At 37.8% G+C, this 21,285-nt stretch overlaps 2 protein-coding genes across 3 annotated transcripts; both read left to right on the top strand.

The window, feature by feature from the left end:
* The first annotated feature begins 2,661 nt into the window (after window positions 1–2,661).
* On the top strand, window positions 2,662–9,876 carry limk1b (LIM domain kinase 1b). The gene is made up of 15 exons (XM_052588364.1): window positions 2,662–2,870; window positions 4,320–4,458; window positions 5,560–5,669; window positions 5,766–5,933; window positions 6,055–6,160; window positions 6,245–6,429; window positions 7,060–7,249; window positions 7,343–7,429; window positions 7,509–7,640; window positions 7,757–7,810; window positions 7,978–8,043; window positions 8,128–8,287; window positions 8,377–8,432; window positions 8,523–8,680; window positions 8,770–9,876. The coding sequence occupies exons 1-15, from the start codon at window positions 2,821–2,823 to the stop codon at window positions 8,954–8,956; spliced, it is 1,848 nt and encodes a 615-aa protein (XP_052444324.1). The 5' UTR covers window positions 2,662–2,820; the 3' UTR covers window positions 8,957–9,876.
* A 1,079-nt stretch (window positions 9,877–10,955) lies between these two features.
* LOC127986134 (septin-4-like) lies at window positions 10,956–20,351 on the top strand. Of its 2 annotated transcripts, XM_052588362.1 has the most exons (11): window positions 10,959–11,351; window positions 11,471–11,698; window positions 11,881–11,965; window positions 12,119–12,205; window positions 12,315–12,438; window positions 13,295–13,429; window positions 13,543–13,660; window positions 13,808–13,909; window positions 14,754–14,850; window positions 19,597–19,736; window positions 19,833–20,351. In XM_052588362.1, exons 2-11 carry the CDS (start codon window positions 11,498–11,500, stop codon window positions 19,842–19,844), a joined length of 1,101 nt encoding a protein of 366 aa, XP_052444322.1. In that variant the 5' UTR covers window positions 10,959–11,351; window positions 11,471–11,497; the 3' UTR covers window positions 19,845–20,351. The 2 variants fall into 2 exon arrangements, with proteins under 2 accessions (XP_052444323.1, XP_052444322.1); XM_052588363.1 differs by lacking the exons at window positions 19,597–19,736; window positions 19,833–20,351 and adding an exon at window positions 15,261–15,397 and having other exon boundaries at window positions 10,956–11,351.
* Window positions 20,352–21,285: the final 934 nt, after the last annotated feature.

The raw sequence follows: 21,285 nt of genomic DNA, 5'->3' as shown, positions 1-21,285 counted from the left end.
TGGATCACACAGTTTTAACATAAACTAATAAACTAATTTATTGTGATGCACAATTTAGTACACCACTAATGAAATGCAGTTAGCAACTAACCAGAGGTGCAAGAATATAGTGTTTTATATACATATAAGTGCAGAGTAAGTGAAGCTTTACAAAATGTACAGTGGAGTTGCTATATACAGTGTTCAGCAGAGAATATAAATAGGAATGCAATGTAGGATTATATATACATTAATAACAGCAGCAACATAAGACAGTGGTAATAAATACAGTTGGTTGAGTGTACAATAGTATTGTTAAACAAAGTATTCTATGCAAAATATCAGTAATGATATTTTGATACAAATAGTTTACTGTAACTAATAGCTTGAACAGTAGTCTGTGCAAAATATGAGAAGTGCAAATACATGTTTGTAAAGTACTGTGACCAGTAAAAGCAGTTGCAGGTTAGATTGGTGGTGTGGCGTTCAGAAGTGTCACAGCCTCGGGGAAGAACTCTTCCTGAGCCTACTAGCGCGAGAGCGTAGGCTCCTGTAACGCCTGCCGGATGGAAGGAGGGTGAAGAGTCCATGGTTAGGGTGAGAGGCATCCTTGGTACAGCGGAAGAATTTCACTAGGATCCTGGGACTCAGGTGAAATTTCTTAAGGATCCGTACAAAGTAAAGACGCTGCTGTGCCCTTGTTAAGGGACCAGGTGAGGTCATCAGAGATGTGGGTGCCAAGGAACTTGAAACTCGACACGCGCTCCACTACAGCTCCGTTGATGTAGATGGGTGTTTGTGTATGAATCTTAGTCCACCTGAAGTCCACAATAAACTCCTTTGTCTTCTGGGTATTTAGTTCCAGATTGTTGGTGGCACATCACACAGCCAGGTGCTGCACCTCATCCCTGTAGGCTGACTCATCGTCATCCCTGATCAGACCTACCGCCGTAGTCTCATCTGCAAATTTGATTATGGTGTTGGACCCATAAACAGGAACGCAGTCATGGATGTATAGAGAGTCCAGGAGAGTGCTCAGTACGCAACCTTGTGGCACGCCGGTGTTCAGAGTGATGATGGAGGATGAGAGGCTATCTAATTCAACAGATTGAGGTCTGTTAGTCAGAAAATATAGAGTTCAGATGCAGAGGGATGTGCTGATTCCAAGCTGGCTGAGGTTGAAGATCAGCTTGGAGATGATTACAGTATTAAATGCAGAACTGAAATCAATGAACAGCATTCTCACATGTGTATTTTGACTGTCCAGTTGGGAGAGGGCAGAGTGAAGTGCCATAGAGATGGCGTCCTCTTTTGATCTATTGTGGCGATAGGCAAATTGTAATGGGTCTAGTGTAGCAGGGAAACAAGATTTTAAGTGGGATGCAACCAGCCTTTCAAAGCCATTGTCAATGATGTGGGTGAGTGCGACAGGACAGAAGTCGTTAGAGACCGAGGCAGCGGAGTGCTTTGTTACTGGCACGATGGTAGGGGTTTTGAAGCTAGTGGGGACACTTGTTTGGGCCAGGGACAGATTGAAAATGTCTGTGAAGACCTCAGCCAGCTGCTCCGCACAGGCTTTAAGCACACGACCATGTTTCCCGTCAGGGCCAGCTGCCTTCCGTGCATTCACCGTACACAGAGTGGAGTAAACATCTAAGGTGGAGAATGTGAGAGGCAGTTCACTGGGTTGATGCTCAGCATCGAGGGAGATCTCCTTATTATTATGATCAAACCGAGCATAAAAGTGAATGAGCTCTTCAGGGAGGGAGGCAGAGCTGGAGGGAGGCACAGAACTGGGTTGTTTATAATCTGTGATAGTTTGTATGCCTTGCCATATATGCTGGGGGTCTGAAGAATTAAAGTGTTCATCAATCCTCTGTTTATGTGTGAGTTTGTCCTGGCAGATACCTTCCTCAAGTTGGCTCTGGCTGACCTGTAAGCCTACAATCCAACTGGACAGAAGTTTTAATAATCAATTCATGATTCATTTATTATAATTCAAAAACTAAATCTTAAATTTAGGCCTAATTCTTTTTTTAAGCATATCATCCAAAATAAAATTTGAATATATTCTTATATTGTATTTTATTTATATACTATTTATTTTCTATGTAATGAAGCCAGAGTTTAACTTAAACATTTAGCCTTTTTTGTTGTTTTTTGTTGTTTTTACATAAATGTCTGGTCAGGACAAGTCATCACACGTGTTATTGTAATTTTTTACAATTGATTAATGACATTTTCTTTTGGTCAAAACAATCGAATACCTTTTACATTTTTCATGTATCATGACTTGTTTTGGCTTTTATAATTGTTTTACTTTTTTCAGTATAGCCTCCACACTATATATATAATTCTGATAGCAAACCTTCTTTACAATATAAAATGTTTAATTACTTTTGCAGTTCCACTCTGGATGTAAGTAACCCTCAAACAAATACGTGGTGAGCAGTTCCTTTCATAATTTCTCTTGCATGAATACACTTACACAAACCCTCCCTTCATGAATCAGTGGCATTTAAATGCACGTCTCTGCCCCGTCATGTAGATCATGGGGGCTATCAGTAGGTGACACAGGTCGGTTAACTCCATATCCTCTGACAGAATGCATTCTTTCTGCTACAGATTAAAGCAGAAGAAGGTGGGCTGGAGTTAGGAGTGGGAGGGATCTGTCTCTCTCTTCTTCAGGCTCTTGGCAGGAAGCAGCCTAGTGAAGCTCAGTATGAAAGAAAAACTATTTGAGCGAGTATGTAACAGTTTTGTCTTCTCCTCCCACTTCACTCCACCCCTGAAATGAGTGGAGGACAGTAAGAAAACTAGCAGAGCTTTACTACTGTTGCTATGCTCAAGTCTTGTCAGGACCTGTATTGCCGGAGAGGAGGGAAGGCAAGGTAAGTCACATCGGACTTGTTTTGTTAGCTACTTTACGTTTTCTCTTAAGTTTCAATGTCTTGCTTCTTCCATTTCCTTCCTTTCTCTTCATGTTTTTCAGTTGTCTGTACATTTCTTGTAAAGCAAAAACAGGAACTTCTTTGTCAACAGTTTACTTTCAGATTGTTATCGTGAGATAACGTAATTATAGAACGTTGTTAAATTAGAACTTTTACTTTGTTTTATAACCTCTCGAAGTGTTGAAGTGTGTGGTCTTGTGAGTTGGGATGAGACTCATTTGGGATAGTCAACACTAGGATTGTGTAAACAGAAAAATAATTCATACTTTGTTTGTTTCACAATAGGTCTGTTCACTCCCACTTCTCTACTGAGAATCTGGTTTTATTAAAGTGATGCAGGACTATGATAACATTGGCATTTAGATAGACTTGTACATATGTTCATTACAATAACAGGCAAACTTGTACAAAGAACGATATATGAGTTTGTACTGAATCCTGTCTCTAATAGAGTGTTATTTTCAGACTAGTGGATGAAATGTGCATTTAAGTGTATTTAACTTGGCCTAGAGGCATATCAAGTATATTGAAATTGTAATCATCTTTATTGTATTAATATTAAATTCTCAAGTACCTAGACAAAACCCTAAAAAAATTAAGGCAAAAGAGCTTTACATTCATCTGAACTTGACATAATCAATGTAAAAGTGTTATATACTTACAAAATAGACTGTTAAAGAGACATGCTCAAATGATGTTTTGACAGATTTTACACTGAAATTGATTTCATTCAGAAAATAAAATTTGTGAAGATGGACTGCTTTGTTAGGTTTATTTAATGAAGTTATCCGTCCATTTAGTTATTTTTTTAATTCAAGAAAAGGTTAATGAGATCAATATGTTGTTGTTGTAATGAGTAAAACATATTGTTTTAAGTAATGTAATCTGAGTAGAAGTGCAAGTTTCAATAACACAAGTAAAGCTCAGATTCACCAAAATAATACTTAATTATAGTCATGAAGGACAATACTGTACTTTACACCCCTGTCAACCATAGAATTAAACAACACTTTCTTGTTATTCTGCTTTTCTGCTGTTTGTTTGCTAGTGTTTAAAACTGTGTACACTGTGTACATTAGTGTGTGTGTATAATGTGCATGTGTTTCCGTGAATGAAAGGAAAAGAGCAGATAACCACCAGCTGTGGAACACATGACATGCATCCTGCTCAGATGCAGCAAGAAAGAAAACGCCCCTGGCTCTAGCATTTAATATTCACTTCAGCATAATCTTACTTTAACAGTAGTTACATGACATAGTACATGTATTCAAGTGACCCAATTTAGCACAACATTTGAATGTGACACCTCTTTAAGTTTTGTAAAAATATGCAATAAATAAGTAAACAAATATACAAGTTTTCTTATCTGCCCCTCTCTCTCTCTGTTAGGTGTTGTGTATGTAATTCGGTTCTTTCTCATTGGTACTATGAAAGAGATGGACAATTCTTCTGTAAGAAAGATTACTGGTCAAGATTTGGGGAGCAATGCCACGGCTGCTCAGAGTCTATCACCACCGGTCTCATTATGGTAAGAATACAACATTGACAAATCAGTTCATAACATTAAAAATAAAGGGGAAGTATTAGCTTAGTAAAACAAACTTGATGCTCAATATTTTGGTACTACATAAACTGAAAAAATTTAATGATTTTAGAAAATTTAAAGAATTAAACATGACATTTTGAAGGTGAAAGACTGTTATAGAAGTTTCCAGAAAAACATGTTCCAATAATGTGTATTTACATAAACTTAAAAAACAACAACAACAAAAACTTATTTTAGCTAGCTTTTATCTGCATTGGCCAATATTGGATATTTACGGTATATGTGCATGTTAATTTCCTCTATTTTTATATTTCTGTTTACTTTTGTTTTCATTTGCTGCTCAATTTAACTTAAACAAAAAAAAAAACATTAATAATTTACAAAAAAAAGTGTTAGAAATTTAATATATTAAATTTAAAACAATTAATTTAATCTTCATCAAATCTCAAAAAGAGATTTAAGCATTTTTGTTGTGAAGCTTAAATTGAATTATGACATTTCAAATTACTGATTTAAGTTTTTAGTATTATATTTTTACTTTTTTTGTAAAAAAAAAAAAAAAAATTTTTTAGAATTTTAAAATCGCCAATTGCAGCAATTATCAGCTGTTGTAAATAAAGCATGGAAAGCAGCATGGCCATCTTTGAATGTCACTGATCACTTACACTAACAAGACGTTTGTGAAGAATGTGTTAAGCAACAGAGCATTTTTCAACAAAATGTGACATTTCATTTTTTTTAAGATACTGACTAAAAAACTGGATAGTAGTGGATTCATGAATACATGCATTCCTTTAGTAGACTGCACAACCAGACAACAATTCACTCACTAAACGGTTATAGCAATTTGATCTTGAAAAGGTTAGCTTGGAGGTTTTTGTGTTTTGTCACCAGTTCCTGCTGTGACCTGAGGTCAGGCGACGCCTCCCACTCACAATCTTGCTTCCTTCCATTGTGCTGCTTCACTTCTGCAGAATGATGTCATCCACCTTGTACCACTTCTCAATTCCTCCCTTACTGTTTCAGCTGAATTCAAGATAAACTGTACTAGAAAATAACTGCCTCTTCCTTCCATCTCTGCAGGTTGCTGGGAAGCATAAATACCATCCCGAGTGTTTTCTCTGTGAAAGCTGTGGCATGGTTATTGGAGATGGTGATTCTTTCACTCTAGTGGATAATGCCAATTTATACTGGTTGGTTTTGTAAAAACATTTATTACTTGCCAATTGCTAAGCTTTTTGATGGGAAAGTAAGTACCTCAGTTAATGAGATTTCTTCTTCTCTCATAGTGGACAATGTGGACACCAGAAGGTGTCAATGCAACACTCTGCAGCAAAATGTTCACGGCTTTCTCATACTGTGACATCGATGTCATTTCCTCCTTCTGCAGAAAGCAGACAAGGTTTATCCTTCACGGTGGAGCAGAAGGACACAAGCCCTTTGATCACTGTATCTCAGTAAGTTGTCAATTTAGACACAGTCACACCTGAGCAAAAAAAAAACAATAAATGTCATTTTATTAAATAAATTGTTAAATTAATGAAAGCATTCAATTAATACTGATATAAAAAAATTCAGACTGGACATGCACAACCTGAGCCCTGAAGTTAAGCCTTTGATCCATGTTGGAGACAGCATTCTTGAGATCAATGGAATTTCTGTCCAGAACATTCCACTCAATGAGGTCAGTCCTTTACCTCAGATAAGATAACAACAATCTAGAGCTCATTTCATCTATTACCCTTTATATTTTGTTTTTCTTTCACAGATAGATCAGTTGATTCATGATACAGAGCACTGGTTACAAATCACAATTGAACATGATCCTAAAGAACTCACAAAACAAGAAGACTTATCTGGCCTACTGGGAGAAGAACTGGACCAGCCTGGAAAACTAGGTTTCTTTCCCCTTCCCAGCAGCAGTCGAATAAGCCCTAGATCCAGAAATATTCTGTAAGAATTATGGCCCTATTAGACTTTATTACATGTAATGCTACACTGCAAACAAAATCATTTTTTCTTGTTTTAGGTAAAAAAAAAAAAAAAAAAATCTAAACATCTAAGCAACTTAAATTTTTTGAGAGGCAATTTTTTTTAATAGCAATCAAAAATTAAGCTTTGATATATGTACGGTAGGAAGTTTACTAAATATCTTCATGGCACATGATATTTACTTAAAATCCTAATGATTTTTGTCATAAAAGAAAAATCTATCATTTTGACTACAAATATACATGTGCGACTTAAGACTGGTTTTGTGCTCCAGAGTCACATATCAATATTCTTTGGAAACAAGTCTTGAAATCATGTTATGTTCTTTAAGATGATTTTTAGAGGTTTTACTGGATAATAGGACTAAAATTAAGAAACTGTATAAAATGTTATTTGATAAAGAAATCTGAAAGTCATTTTTGAGAACTGCTTACAGGTTTCTTATAGGCATCAAATGTTACACATCAACGTTTTCCCTTTGAAGATAAAACTGGAATTTTTAGTTCAAAAAAAGCACCAAATAATTTAAAAGGTCGTATTTCTGTCAGGCTCTTACTAAGATTATTAATTTCTGTTTGTCTGCCTCTGTAGGCGCAGCTGCAGCATTGATAAAGGTCCATGCTCGCAACGGCATGCTGCACTTCTTTCCCATAGAAGAGACATTAATCGATCAGAGTCTCTGCGTTTTGACCCCACTGACAAAACACAACGTATCTTCCGACCCTCTGACCTCATATACGGTGAAGTTTTGGGTAAAGGTTGTTTTGGACAAGCCATAAAGGTAAAGCAGTATGTCTGAATGATCACATAGAGTATCACCTGAGATCACAGACTGATGGAAGGAAGGAATGAACTGCTTCCTTTGGGTTTTCAGGTGACGCATTCGGAAACAGGTGAGGTCATGGTGATTAAGGAACTTCTTCAATTCGATGAAGAGACTCAGAAGACATTCTTGAAAGAGGTTTGTCATAGTTTTTTCTTTCTCAGACTGATATGGAGCAAATGGATTGTTTGCTAATCTAAACGTTTTTTGGCTCCAGGTCAAAGTTATGAGATGCCTTGAACATCCTAATGTCTTAAAGTTTATCGGCATTCTCTACAAAGACAAACGACTGAACCTGATCACTGAGTATGTACAAGGAGGAACGCTGAGGGACACCATCCAGAAAAAGGTTTGTTCTTTCCTTACTGTATATAATTTCCTCTCGTGAAGTCCATATATTCTTGTCGAAAAGCATGCTGTTATGGTTCTGAGTTAAACTAAATTTTTGTCATAATTTGTGACAAGGATCACCCTTGGAAAGTTAGAGTGAGCTATGCCAAGGACATTGCCGCCGGAATGGTACGTTATAAAGAGCAATCCAACAATGCAATAAAAGATGGAAATCTTTTCATTAGATCTTCAAACCCTTGCTGAATTGCTTAATACAAAGACATGTTTTGACAAAGAATATGAATCTGAAGCTATAGTTAGCATCCAAATACATGTATTTTCTCTGCCCAACCCAGGCTTACCTTCATTCAATGAATGTCATTCATCGGGATCTGAACTCACACAACTGCTTTGTCCAAGAGGTCAGAATACGTCTGAATACTTCTAAACGTAGAGCATGTCTCCAACTGAGCTGAACTGTGTGACAGTACTGGTTTTCCTCACAGAACCAAACAGTGGTAGTTGCAGACTTTGGTTTGGCCCGGCTTGTAAAGGAAGAAAAGAGCTCCTCTCCGGGACAAGTGTCCAAACTGAACAAGCTTGGTCGTAAAAAACGGTATACGGTGGTGGGCAACCCCTATTGGATGGCACCAGAAATGATCCAAGGTGAGCCATATGAATTAACAATCAAAGGACTGACCTTTTTTCAGTTTTGTGATTTTTTTTCTTTTTTACATGTTATTTCTCACCTGCAGGAAAAATCTACGATGAACATGTTGACATTTTCTCATTTGGGATTATCGTTTGTGAGGTGAACTTACATATTTCTCTACCTTAAGTCCAAATTTTTATGTAAATATAATTTAACATACAGTATATGTATATTCCATCCTTATGGCAGATTATTGGAAGAGTATATGCCGATCCGGATGACCTCCCTCGCACACAGGAGTATGGACTGAATGTGAATGAATTTTTGAAGCGATGCTGGTCTGAAGATTGCCCTCCAGCTTTCTTTCCCATTGCGGTTCTTTGCTGTGCCTTGGAGGCTGAAAAACGGTGATTGTCATTGGTCATCTACATAACCTTACCATAAACAATATCTCAAATGCTGAAACGTGGCCTTTTCTCCCTATTTCTTTCTATAGTCCCAGTTTTGCTAAATTAGAGGAGTGGCTGGAGAACCTAATGATGCACATGGAGATTCGACTTCCTTTGATGTCAGAACTAGATAAAATCCGCCAAGCGTTTTGGGAGAACCACAGCCAGCCAAAACAAACTTACGGGATTCCATCTGCGAAACAGATGGAGAATTCAGCCTTAGGCAGAAGCTGAAACTTCATGTGATCTGTGGGCGGTTGCATAAAAGACTAGTCTTACAAGTTCATCTGTTACGTTAAAACCTAGATTTTATTATTTTGATTCAGAAAAATCAAGCATAGCGTCAGTTCTGGCAGGCCAAGTAGATCAAGCTAGCGTCAGCTGACTCTCAGTTGATCCATGTCTACCTATAGGAATGCGACAACTATAACAGCACTCATTTATAAGGTCCTTCAGTATTATCACCAGCTTTCACATTGCTCAATAGCCAACCTCCATCCCCAACTCCGTCTATCGTCATTCAGGATTCAGCCTTTTGAGGCTCATTGAATCAGACTAAGATCTTAAATGTTACATACAATTTTGAACCTTTATGATATCTACATTCATGTTTGTTATGTTCTGTTTAACATGGGGGGTCATTGCTGCTCTCCCTTCTCTGATCCATTCTAGGCTGCTAGAATAGAACCATATCGCCAATCCAAACTGTACGCTAACTGTGAGTCTTCTTTCACTATAGTGGTCCTCCTGACAGAAATAAGACTCATTACCCTTTGCTAACTGCTAGTTGGTCAGACTAGTTCTTAAGACAAAATTTTAACACAGAGGCTTAGGTTATGCAACTGACCCCAGGTCATTTAAAAATGTATGAATGTGGTTAAATACTTTTTCTGAGCCATTTTTGCAGTGACCCTTCCTTTTTTTTCTTAGCTTTCAATTTTCATGTTTTGCTTTGTAATGCAAAGACATTATGTAGGCTACATTTAAGTGTCCAATTACATTTTAGGGTCACTGTATTTATTTATTTTATTTTTTACAAGGTTTTGGTAGTACAATCTGCTGCAGTCATTTTGTTTTATTTGTTCTCAGACACAATGGTGCTAATAGATTGTTAGTATTATAAATGTAAGCTAAAATAAAAGACCTTATGTGTACTGCCTGAAAGTTAACTGAGACTTGTAATAGCACTTGTATATCATTGCTCTTTTGATGATTTTGATTGCTTCCATTGTCCTACTTGCTTTGGATAAAAGCATCTGCTAAAAGACAATTTAAATGTAAGCAAAAATGCTTTAAATATTTCTAGCGGATTTAAATTAACCAGTTTCCTCCAACAGTTAAAATTATCGGATGCTAACATTGTCTTCCATGATGTGCAACACAAACACCTCTGCTAAAATCTCAGAAAAAGTAGTCTGGGTTTCATTACATTTTAAATTGTCTTTATAGTTTATGATCGATTGTAGACTTGTTTTATTATTATTAATATTAGGCTATTATTTTACATTCATGTATGTCTAATTTTCTGTTAAACGTAAGATACTGTGAAACTCCAACTGACGGAACGAATAAATGTCATGTTTTCATTTGAATTCACTGAAGCCAGTTTGACGGTTTAGTTCACTCACCGAAACGGATCCTCTTTAAAAAGTAAGAAATAAAAAGATTTTCATAGATTTACTATTATTTTAAACATTCACCACTGTCCGTTGGATATTTTACAGTTGATTAACTCTTGTATTTTTTCAACCGTAATTGTGATGAATGTGCTAGTTGACTAGAGGTTATTGATGTATTTATTTGTCTAGGCAAAACTAGCATTTATCAACAGTTGAGGAGCATAATGGATAAGCACAGTGACAGTGAGTATTTATTAATATCAATAAACGTGCGCTATGTAATAACTATTAGTTTCAACCGGGACATTAATGTCATAGCTCATCATAGCTCGAAGCGACGACATATCAGGATATCTAAATGAACAAATATTTGGATATCGGGCTGCAACTTACCGGTAATCACTTAAGAGTAACTTACGTTACTATACTTACTATATTTAAACCACCTTTCGGTTCCTAGAAGGCCCAGGAATTAAATAAAATGTCAATATATATATATATATATATATATATATATATATATATATATATATATATATATATATATATATATATATATATATATATATATATATATATATATGTGTGTGTGTGTGTGTGTGTATGTATGTATATATTAGCCTCAATTCGTTCTCTGATGTAGGCTGTTGTATTAAGCGAATGTTAAAGGAAAACATCCATCACTCACTAGGGTCTCTCTCTCTAAAAAAAAAAAAAAAAGTCTAACAGCATCTGTTGAATATTTACAATATCTAGCTATCACTATAGGTTTACAGATTGAGGACATTGCCTTTCAAGGTAAAGTTAACATGTCAATTTTTATGTTTGTGAACAATTTTTTTATCTTTATTCTTAGCAGTAAATTGCTATTGTTATAGAGAAATATCATATATGTGTGCTTTATACAGTCGATGTTGTCAAGGAAATTACTTTTAAAACTGTTATTAATTTTTTTTTGTCTATTTCCCATGCCACTTCATATTTCATGAATATCTGCCATAGTAGGGGAGGTAGGTTTTATATTTAATAAAACAATCAAAAACAAAAAGTAAAAAAAACAAATAATACAAATTCAGTTTACACAAGCTGCCAGTCATCACATTCAGTCACATTATGCTTTTTTTGCTAGTTTTCCATAACTCTGAATGACTCTGGAATGGAAAGTCTCCTCAGGGATCCTGACACTTCTCTTTGCGACTCCACTGAAGCGGAGGACAAATATGAAAATATCCATTCGTCTCACATATTCGGCTCATCCTCTTCTCTGGCTGAAGATAAGACTCATCCCGCTAATGACAAATCACCTCTTAGGCCCAAGAGTCCAGGGGGCAGCTTTGACCCTCCTGGCTGTTTAGAGGTAGTGTATCATGCTGCCCACCTTCAGAGGCCAAAGTGTGATGAAGTCTCTCATGTTTACAAAGGCTGCATTTATTTGATCAAAAATACAGTAAAATACAGTAAAACAGTATTTCACTTTAAAAAGATGTATGATGTGATATACTGTACACAAACCAGATTATTTTTCACTGTCCCTCCCAGAAATATGTTGGCATTGTTACATTGCCAAACCAAGTACAACAGAAAGCAGTGAAAAAGGGATTTGTGTTCAATCTGATGGTTGTTGGTAAGAAACATGTAACATACATACACATACACACACACACAGCAATTTTTTTTCTCAAAGAAATCTTATTACAAATTAAAACTTTAATGCATTAAAATGTATTTTTTTTATTGGACTGTAAATAATCTTAAAATATATCATTTATATGTTTAGGTGAGTCTGGCTTAGGCAAATCCACTCTTGTCAACAGCCTTTTCCACACAAACCTCTATATGGACAGATGCATGCCCGGTGTTTCAGGTTAACCTAACATTATTGAACAACATTTGTATACTACTTATAAAAGTAGTATAGCTACCAAACTGCAGAGAAGCTTAGATTGTGAAATGTATTAATATCTCTTTCACAGAGAAGATAGCTCGGACAGTATCAGTAACGAAAAACACTATAGACATTGTTGAAGAGGGAGTAAATCTAAGACTCACTGTTATCGACACCCCTGGTTTTGGAGATGCCATTAATAATCATGAAAGGTATTTGAAGTTTTAAATGTGTACTCAGTCATTTTTTGTTTATGTTCCACTCATTCATATGATAATGGTCTTGAACTTATTCTGACATAGTAGTCAAGATATATCTTGCAACAGCAAAGACTTGTATTATTCATTTATTTCCCTATAAAACTGTCAAATAAAAGATGGTTATGTGATATTTTTGGGAAATACAGCTCATCATATGCTCATCATAGGCAACCACACAGTAACACTAATTTGTTTATTACTCTGAAAGTACCATTAATGTTAATGTTAATACAAATATACAAACTAAATGAGGAAGCAGTTACTACAAATTGTAGGCCATTACCGATTACAGATTTTTAACGAAAATTAAAAGAGAAAAAAATAAGAATTAGAGAAAATCAATAAATTATAAAAATTTTATTGCCAGTTTGTAATCGGAGTACGTAATTCAGATTGCACTAAAGCCATGGTGGGCTCGCTATTTACATGGCAGAATGTAATCACTATGAGCTGCTGTGTGTGTGTGTAATAAGCAAAGTGTACGCTTGTTTTGCACCCGCATATAGGCGCATAATACTAACATGCTATTTAAATAACAAAGAAAATATACTTTATAGTTTCTCAAAAAAGCAACGCCCCAACAGTGCGCCTGAACACACCACTCTTTTAGACCAGTACACCCATGGGCACACAAATGGGCACAAATGCTTTTGCTATTTAAACAGCACGGCGCAGGACTTGAAAATGAAAACTGCGTGTGGCTGAAACTAGCAAAAGCACTAGCACCGTGCTTTGTGCCGCATTGTGCCAGATGTTTTATAGGGTCTTAAAAATGCAAAAAGTTATTTCCACATGGTTTTTCTTGCAGCTGGAAGGCTGCTGTTCATTATGTAGATCAGGAGATGGAGAAGTACCGCAAAAATGAGATTGGGCTGAACCGTAAAAACATAACAGACAACAGAGTGCACTGCTGTCTGTACTTCATTTCGCCTCATGGCCATGGGTAAGACCTCTTCTCGGCACAGGTGTTTTTGTGTCTATTTCTATCCCAGGATTTTAGTAACCATGAAAACTGAGATCATGTTCAAATAACAGATTTCCTTTGTGCTGTCTCAGTCTCAAACCAATTGATGTGAACTTTATGAAAGCCCTGGATCAGAAGGTCAACATTGTGCCTGTGCTGGCTAAAGCAGACAGCCTCACTCCAAAAGAGACCCGCAATATGAAGGCAAAGGTGAGAAGGCACGTGTACTGAAAGTCTGAGTAAACTCACATACAGTGACAGATGTTTCTAAAGTGTATCATGTAGATATTTTTGAGAACATGGAACTGTCAACAAAAACCACCAGATGAGCTAAACAAATCCCATTTGTCTCCCTAGATTTTGAGTGAAATTGATAAATTCAAAATCAGGATCTTCCAGGTCTCGGAGTGCGACACGTATAATGAAGATCTGTTTAAGCAGCAGACTCTAGAGATAAAGGTCAGGACTACAGGTTTCTTTTAGAAAAGAGTCACAGATTTTGTTTTGCTTCTTAAAAGTTGTAATGACATATTCTTTCACCAAGAATCGGAGTATTGTCAAATGTACTGATTTAAAATAGGCATTTATAGTAAACTAATGTAATTTTATTGAGACTTGTGTGTCATGTACTTAAATATATTTGTAATTACACATTTGTAATGATGAAATTTAGTAAATAAAATATATAGTAAAGGGGACACACACCGTTTTTTTTAAATCTTTTTTAAATGTTTTAATCTGTTTTTTAATCATTTTAATCTTGAGTACCTATAGAGTAGTACTGCATCATTCATATCTCCAAAGAGTGTTTAATTATATCACATTTATAAAAGAAAGATACAGTTTTACTTTTCTCTGAAAACAGCCGAGCTCCTGGCTGTTAAAATAATCAATACATGTGCTTTAGTATGTTAGTCTACATAAAAATGACTGTACTTTAAAGCACACTAGATGGTTATGGAAAGTATTTTTTTTTAAAGTAAACTTTTAATTTGAAATTATTAGGAAGTTAACTATTTAAAAGTGTATTTACGTGTGTTAAAAACAGTCATGAAAGTGTACTATACTTTTATTTAATTGGTATTATATTATTTACAAGTATAGTTTTATAAATATACATATATAGTTTATATAAATATAAAATATTAAGTATAGTACAAGTGCACATTCAATATAAATAAGTGCACTTTTTATTTACTCATTCATTTTTTTTTTTTTTTATAAAGATTTATCTTGTTGCCTATTTGTTAATGTTTATAAAACTTTTGTGACAACTCTACAATGTTTCTATTTCCTCCTATAGAGAAGTATACCCTTTGCTGTTATTGGGAGTAGTACAGTAGTAGAGAGAAATGGCAGAAGAGTTCGAGCCCGTGTCTATCCATGGGGCACTGTAGAAGGTATGTTTACTTACTGTCACGCTGTCAGTCTCTGTTTTCCTGGGTGTCCACTAGTGAGCTCACTTCTCCTTAGGCACTTCACCATAGGCACTATAATTCCTCTAGTCTGGTCCTATCTTCACAGTAATTGCACTCCAGTTAAATGCACAGGTGCAGGAAATCTATTGTCATTAGTCTCCTCATAAATACCTGTCTTTGCCTGTTGTTTGGATGGAGTCCTTACCCTTCGTGTACTATGTTCTCGTCTTGCGAGACTTACCCTTGCATTCTCGTCCTCCGAGTTTCCTGTCCGTTCCATCCGGTTCCCTCTTTTGTTTTGTTTGTCTCCTAAAACTGTTTGTGTTGGATTACCCTTTTTGTCATCAAACATACCCGCAATTGGATCTCTCCCTCTCCTCGTGTTTTCCTAGTGCACGATCATCACAGAAGGACTCCATCACTAAGATCCAGGGGTATGTCCGCACTGAATTTCCTCCTCAGCCATCAAGTGGGAGAGAAATGGTTTTGAGGGTACACGGCAGGTTGTGTTCCGTGGAACCAGGGGAGGTCGCTCCGGAGCAAGCAGTCGAGAGGAGGTCCGGCAGCGATCTCCACTGTGGGCTCCTGTTTACCCGGGGTTCGGTTGGGAGCCGCCATTTTCCCATTATGACCATAGAGGGGAGAGGAGACGCAAATCGGCTGAGCCAGCACCACGGGGCAAGATGGCCGCCAGCACAGCGCCAAAGCACAAAGTGGCCACCAGTCCAGCGCCACAGTGCAGGATGGCCGACAGCTCAGCGCCAACGCACAAGATGGCCGCCAGTCCAGCGCCAAGGGGCAAGATGGACGCCAGCACAGCGCCAAAGCACAAAGTGGCCACCAGTCCAGCGCCACCATGCAGGATGGCCGCAAGCTCAGCGCCAAAGCATAAGATGGCCGCCAGTCCAGTGCCACAGCACAAGATGGCTGCCAACCCAGCACCAGGAGGCAAGATAGACACCAGTCCAGCGCCACAGTGCAAGATGGCCGCCAGCTCAGCGCCAACGCCCAAGATGGCAGCAGAGATATGTTTGGATTATTTCTCCAGGCTGTCAAAAATCCTAGAGATTCCCAAGACTGTTCACGTCATGTCTCCGGAGCCAGCACCACTGCACAAGATGGCCGCCAGCCCGGAGACACTGCAAAGGAAGGCACTTACAGTGGGCTTTCCTGAGTTGAGTCAGATTCCTGTTGACCTTCCAGAGTCGAGTCAGGTACCCGTTGACTTTCCAGAGTTGAGTCAGTTTCCAGTTGACCCTCCAGAGTCGAGTCAGGTGTTCATGGACCCTCCAGAGTCAGGGTTAGTTACCGTTGACCCTCCAGAGTCAGGGTTAGTTAACGTTGACCCTCCAGAGTCAGGGCTAGTTCCTGTTGACCTTCCAGAGTCGAGTCGAATTCCAGTTGACTGTCCAGAGGCAAGTCAGGCTTCTGTTGACCATCCATAGTCGAGTCAGGTGCCCGTGGACTCTCCAGAGTTGAGTCAGTTTCCGGTTGACCTTCCAGAGTCGAGTCAGGTGTTCATGGACCCTCCAGAGTCAGGGCTAGTTTCTGTGGACCTTCCAGAGTCGAGTCAGGTGCCTATTGACTTTCCAGAGTTGAGTCAGGTTCCGGTCGAACCTCCAGAGTCTAGTCAGGTGCTCGGGGACCCTCCAGAGTCAGGGTTAGTCACCATTGACCTTCCAGAGTCAGGGTTAGTCACCTTTGACTTTCCAGAGTCAGGGTTAGCTACCATGGACTCTCCAGAGACAAGGCTAGTCACCGTTGACCTCTCAGAGTCAAGTCAAGTCACTGGTGATCTTCAAGGACAGAGTCAAGTCACTGGTGATCTTCAAGGACAGAGTCAAGTCACTAGTGATCTTCAAGGACAGAGTCAAGTCACCAGTGATCTTCAAGACAGAGTCAGTGATCTTCGAGGACTGAGTCAAGTCATCGGGGATCTTCGAGGACTGAGTCAAGTCACCGGGGATCTTCAAAGACTGAGTCAAGTCACCGGGGATCTTCATGAACAAGTACGGGTCACCAATGGTCTTCATGAGCAGAGTCGGGTCGGCACCGGTCTTCTGGAGTCCAGTGGAAACGCCATGGGATTACCAGAGGTTCGTCCTCCCGTTGGTCTGACCACACGGATGTGGTGGTCTTCTGCTCCGCGCTGGGGGACTCCGGCCTCGACCACAAGGATGTGGTGGTCTTCTGCTCTGCCCTGGGAGGCTTCTGCCCTGACCACACGGTTGTGGTGGTCTTCTGTTCCACCCTGGTGGGAATCACGTGATGTCCTTCATGGACCTATGTTTTTGTGTTATTGTTTTCTTTTGTCTTTCTGTCTGTTTTCTTCTTTGGACCTTGCCCTCCGTCCCTCCCCCTGATCCTCCACCAGTCCACCACCCTCCTGGACTCCTTTTTTTGTGTTACACTTCTCTTGTCTCTGTCTTTCCATTTTACCTGGTTGTTTTGTCTCTGTTACCCCATTCTACCTGGTTCTCCTGTCTCTGTTTTCCCATTCTACCTGGTTCTCCTGTCTCTGTGTACTATGCTTTCTGGCCCTCCGTCCCTCCCCCTAGTCCTCCACCGCTCCACCTCCCTCCTAGCTTCTTTATCTGTTGGGTTTCCCTGGGTTTCAGTTGGAGCATCTGACAGCTGCTCCATGGAGGAGGGGGTAATGTCACGCTGTCAGTCTCTGTTTTCCTGGGTGTCCACTAGTGAGCTCACTTCTCCTTAGGCACTTCACCATAGGCACTATAATTCCTCTAGTCTGGTCCTGTCTTCACAGTAATTGCACTCCAGTTAATTTCACAGGTGCAGGAAATCTATTGTCATTAGTCTCCTTATAAATACCTGTCTTTCCCTGTTGTTTGTATGGAGTCCTTACCCTTCGTGTACTATGTTCTCGTCTCCCGAGATACACCCTTGCTTTCTCGTCCTCCGTGTTTCCTGTCCGTTTCATCCGGTTCCCTCTTTTGTTTTGTTTGTCTCTTAAGACTGTTTTTGTTTGATTCCCTTTTTGTCAATAAACATACTAGCAATTGGATTTTTCCCTCTCCTCTTGTTTTCCTAGTGTACGAACCAGTGGCGTAGCCACGGGAGTGCCAGGGTGTGCCTGTGCCACCCAGAGTGGCAGCTGGCACACCTAAAAATAGATGCAGAATTATTTTTATAGTCTCAATAAAAATTTTTACTATACTTGGGCTATTGTTGTTTACTTAGAATATATATATATATATATATATGTAAGTTACGAATATTTTAACTGACCCCTTGTTTCCATGGCGACGCGTCATGATTGTCACGTGACACTGCAGCCACTAACAGATGTATCGGTATTCGTTTAATTTAGTTTTTCATTTTTTATTAAAATATATACACAAACTTGCTTACCATGTCAACTATCTGATATTCCGATTCTTCGTTTAAAAACCTTTGTAAATTATCTTGATCTATAACGAGATGAGCGCTGCAGTTCAAAGTCCTGTCAGCCGGATTTAACACACAGCACTGGAATTCCCCAGTTTCTCCCAAAATACATGAAAGTAAGTGGCTGTTGAACTGGAAGAAGAATAGAGTAAACTTTATTGTTCTGCTATTGTGTGTCTGATATATGAATAAAACACGTCGGCCAGTTACATTTGATTAGATAGTTTTTGCTGCTTCCAAAGACATCAGTGTGTATTTAACAAACTACCAATATATTGTTTTACTAGTGATTATGTATATTTAAATGTATGAAACCTAAAATAAACATTATGTGCGTCAGTCTCTGGCTCAGTGCCAGCCAACGCGCGAAAGCAGTTTGAATCTGGCAGTTCTGTGACGTCACTGAACATTCTAAATCATACTCTCAGGGGTACAGAAATAAGAATCCAATATATGGTGCAATAATGCTAAAAATGTTAAAATGTAATTTACATTTTAAATTATTTTTGTTAAAATATATCTGCCGACATTTGGACTGCCAACCAATAAACAAACAGCAGCTGACTGTGACCCCAGCAGTCTATGATATAAACAGATAATTTTGGATTGCACATTGCTAGCTAGCAATATGCTGCAGAGTTCCTTTCTTAATTTTTTTTTTAGCAAAAAACCTTGGCTTGATGGACAGCCGGACACAAGGCCTGAGGTTACACTTGATGAGGATGTTTCTCCCTCCCTGGGCCCAACATCAACAGACAGTGTTGCCAGATTGTAAATGTCCAAGTATCTTACCAGAAGTTCAAAATTATCGTATTTGGAAGAAAATTACTACATTTAATAATTAACTACATTTTGACACAACCTGCAAATTACCACTAGGAGTATGGTTGGACGGAAGCAGTGTGACAAAAATACTATCCCATAATTTTGCACAGTAATCTGACAAAAAATGTGGCACACCAAGATTTTCATATGCACACCCAGAGTCTGGCTTTTCTGGCTACACTACTTGCACGAACGTCACACTTACACCATGAGATGTTACATTTATACTTAAGGTAACATTTAAGATGTTAAAATATAAAGAGCTTAATTAATTTTAACAGGAATACGTGACTCAAAAATGAAAAATTATGTCATTGTGTTGTTTCCTATCTACATGAATCTCTTCTGTCAAACACAAAATGAGAAGTTGCTCTAACATTGCTCTTTCCCCTACTTTTCTTTCTATTAACTGAATATAGCACAGAGGTTATTTATGATTGGTATACTGTATGTAAAGAGCTCTTTAAACATGCCTTTTTTCTCTCTCTCTAACAGTTGAGAATCCATCTCACAGTGATTTTGTGCATCTGAGGAACATGTTGATCCGCACACACATGCAGGACCTGATACACACAACCCACTATGTGTTGTATGAGAACTATCGTATAAATAGCCTGTGCAGGAACCCATTCTTGGTATAAAAAGGCAACTTATTTATCCTTTAGTACTGAGAAAATTTCATGACCTTGTTAATAACAATAATTCTTTTTGTTTCCTTTTTTTATCAATAGGAGAATGTCTAAGGATTTTTCAGCAAGATGACAGATGAGGACAATGTGTGTCTCACTGAAATCTCAAAACAGAAGAGGCAATGAAAGGGCCTACTGAAGAATTTTAAAAAATATATTTTAAAGTACTATTTTAAAAAGTTAACAAAGACAGAGCCATGACCCTATTGCATGTTTGAATTATTTAAATTGAAGTGTCAATTTTAGTTTTTTTACCATTTAGACCCACACATTTATTTGGGTTAAGACAAAAATAAATAAATAAAAACAGAAACTATGTAACTAAAATACAATCAGCCTCTTTTTACTGCTTACCTTTAAATTAGGGTACTCATATTATTACTTAGGAAACAAATCAATACTTTACATGCACATGTATTACCATTTATTGTCTCTGAAAAGACAAAATAACACTTTCTGTCTTTCTGAGAGACACAGCTGCTGTTTTTTGCTCAGGAAAATTTCTTCTGTAAAAAAAAAAGGAAAGAAAAAACTGTCAAATGTATCCAGTAGTGACACCTTTAGGTGTTTCTTAAAATAAGATATGATGTGCTTATGTAAAGTTAAGTTCAAGATAAGGTTAGTTTTTTTTTTTTTATGTCATGTAATGGCTCCTCAAAAACTTCATATCTATGAATGAATGATAATATATGATAATTTTATTTGAGAAAAAAACAACAACTTGAAATCAAGATCACCTTGTGACAAGCCATCTTGGAATTGCTCTGATGTGCAAGAATTTGCAGAGTGACCTCCAGTGGAAGGAGTTTGGAAAAACCACCCTAGAAAACAGTTTTGATGGCTAGATGGAGGATTTAAACCAGTTTGTCTATTAGATTAGTCTAAGATTAATGTTTGGAATCAGATTTGAATTGCCAAATTTATTGTTTAAATATTGTAGAGCAACAGTACACATTGGCTGCACATTGTGCACATTGACTTGTTTCCTGGCGCATGATAACCCATGCCACATCCTCTTCAGGTGGTCACTATTTGCCACAGGACAAACCAATTTAACTCCTCACACATCAAGGGCTGCTGTTGTTAAGAATCCCTGTCAGTCATGAAGTTGAAAAAAAAGTTACAAATTACAGAAATGGCAGTTGTCTATTGAAAAATCATATATAGTCTATGATTAATGTTGATATGAGATGTTTGAAATTAAAACAGTGACAGAGGAGAAATAGAGTGCACAGCCTAGTTACAATGCTGATGAAGTAGTCTAAATGGTTAATATATGATATACCAAGAGTGCTAACAAAGGAAAGAGTTAGAAAATGATTATTATTGTTATAGGACAAAACTATTAGAGATATTGAAAAAATATTAGCTTTATAAACATTATAATACAAACTGATACTTAAAGGGCAACATCACTTCTTCATTCAGACAAATCAACTAAATCTTGTGAGATGCTGTCACTCCAGCCTTCATCAACTTGAGAGTGACTGGTGAT

Source organism: Carassius gibelio, chromosome B21 (genome assembly GCF_023724105.1).
Source record: "Carassius gibelio isolate Cgi1373 ecotype wild population from Czech Republic chromosome B21, carGib1.2-hapl.c, whole genome shotgun sequence".
Lineage (NCBI taxonomy): Eukaryota > Metazoa > Chordata > Actinopteri > Cypriniformes > Cyprinidae > Carassius > Carassius gibelio.
This window is presented reverse-complemented; position numbering and strand designations above follow the sequence as displayed.

Bases quoted from the DNA above. Each gene is read 5' to 3' on its own strand.
- LOC127986134 (XM_052588362.1), top strand. From the start codon at position 11,498: ATGGAAAGTCTCCTCAGGGATCCTGACACTTCTCTTTGCGACTCCACT. The intron at 11,966-12,118 runs GTAAGAAACATG...TTATATGTTTAG, and splicing joins GTTCAATCTGATGGTTGTTG to GTGAGTCTGGCTTAGGCAAA. The intron at 12,206-12,314 runs GTTAACCTAACA...TCTCTTTCACAG, and splicing joins ATGCATGCCCGGTGTTTCAG to AGAAGATAGCTCGGACAGTA.
- limk1b (XM_052588364.1), top strand. From the start codon at position 2,821: ATGCTCAAGTCTTGTCAGGACCTGTATTGCCGGAGAGGAGGGAAGGCA. The intron at 2,871-4,319 runs GTAAGTCACATC...TCTCTCTGTTAG, and splicing joins CGGAGAGGAGGGAAGGCAAG to GTGTTGTGTATGTAATTCGG. The intron at 8,044-8,127 runs GTCAGAATACGT...TTTTCCTCACAG, and splicing joins ACAACTGCTTTGTCCAAGAG to AACCAAACAGTGGTAGTTGC.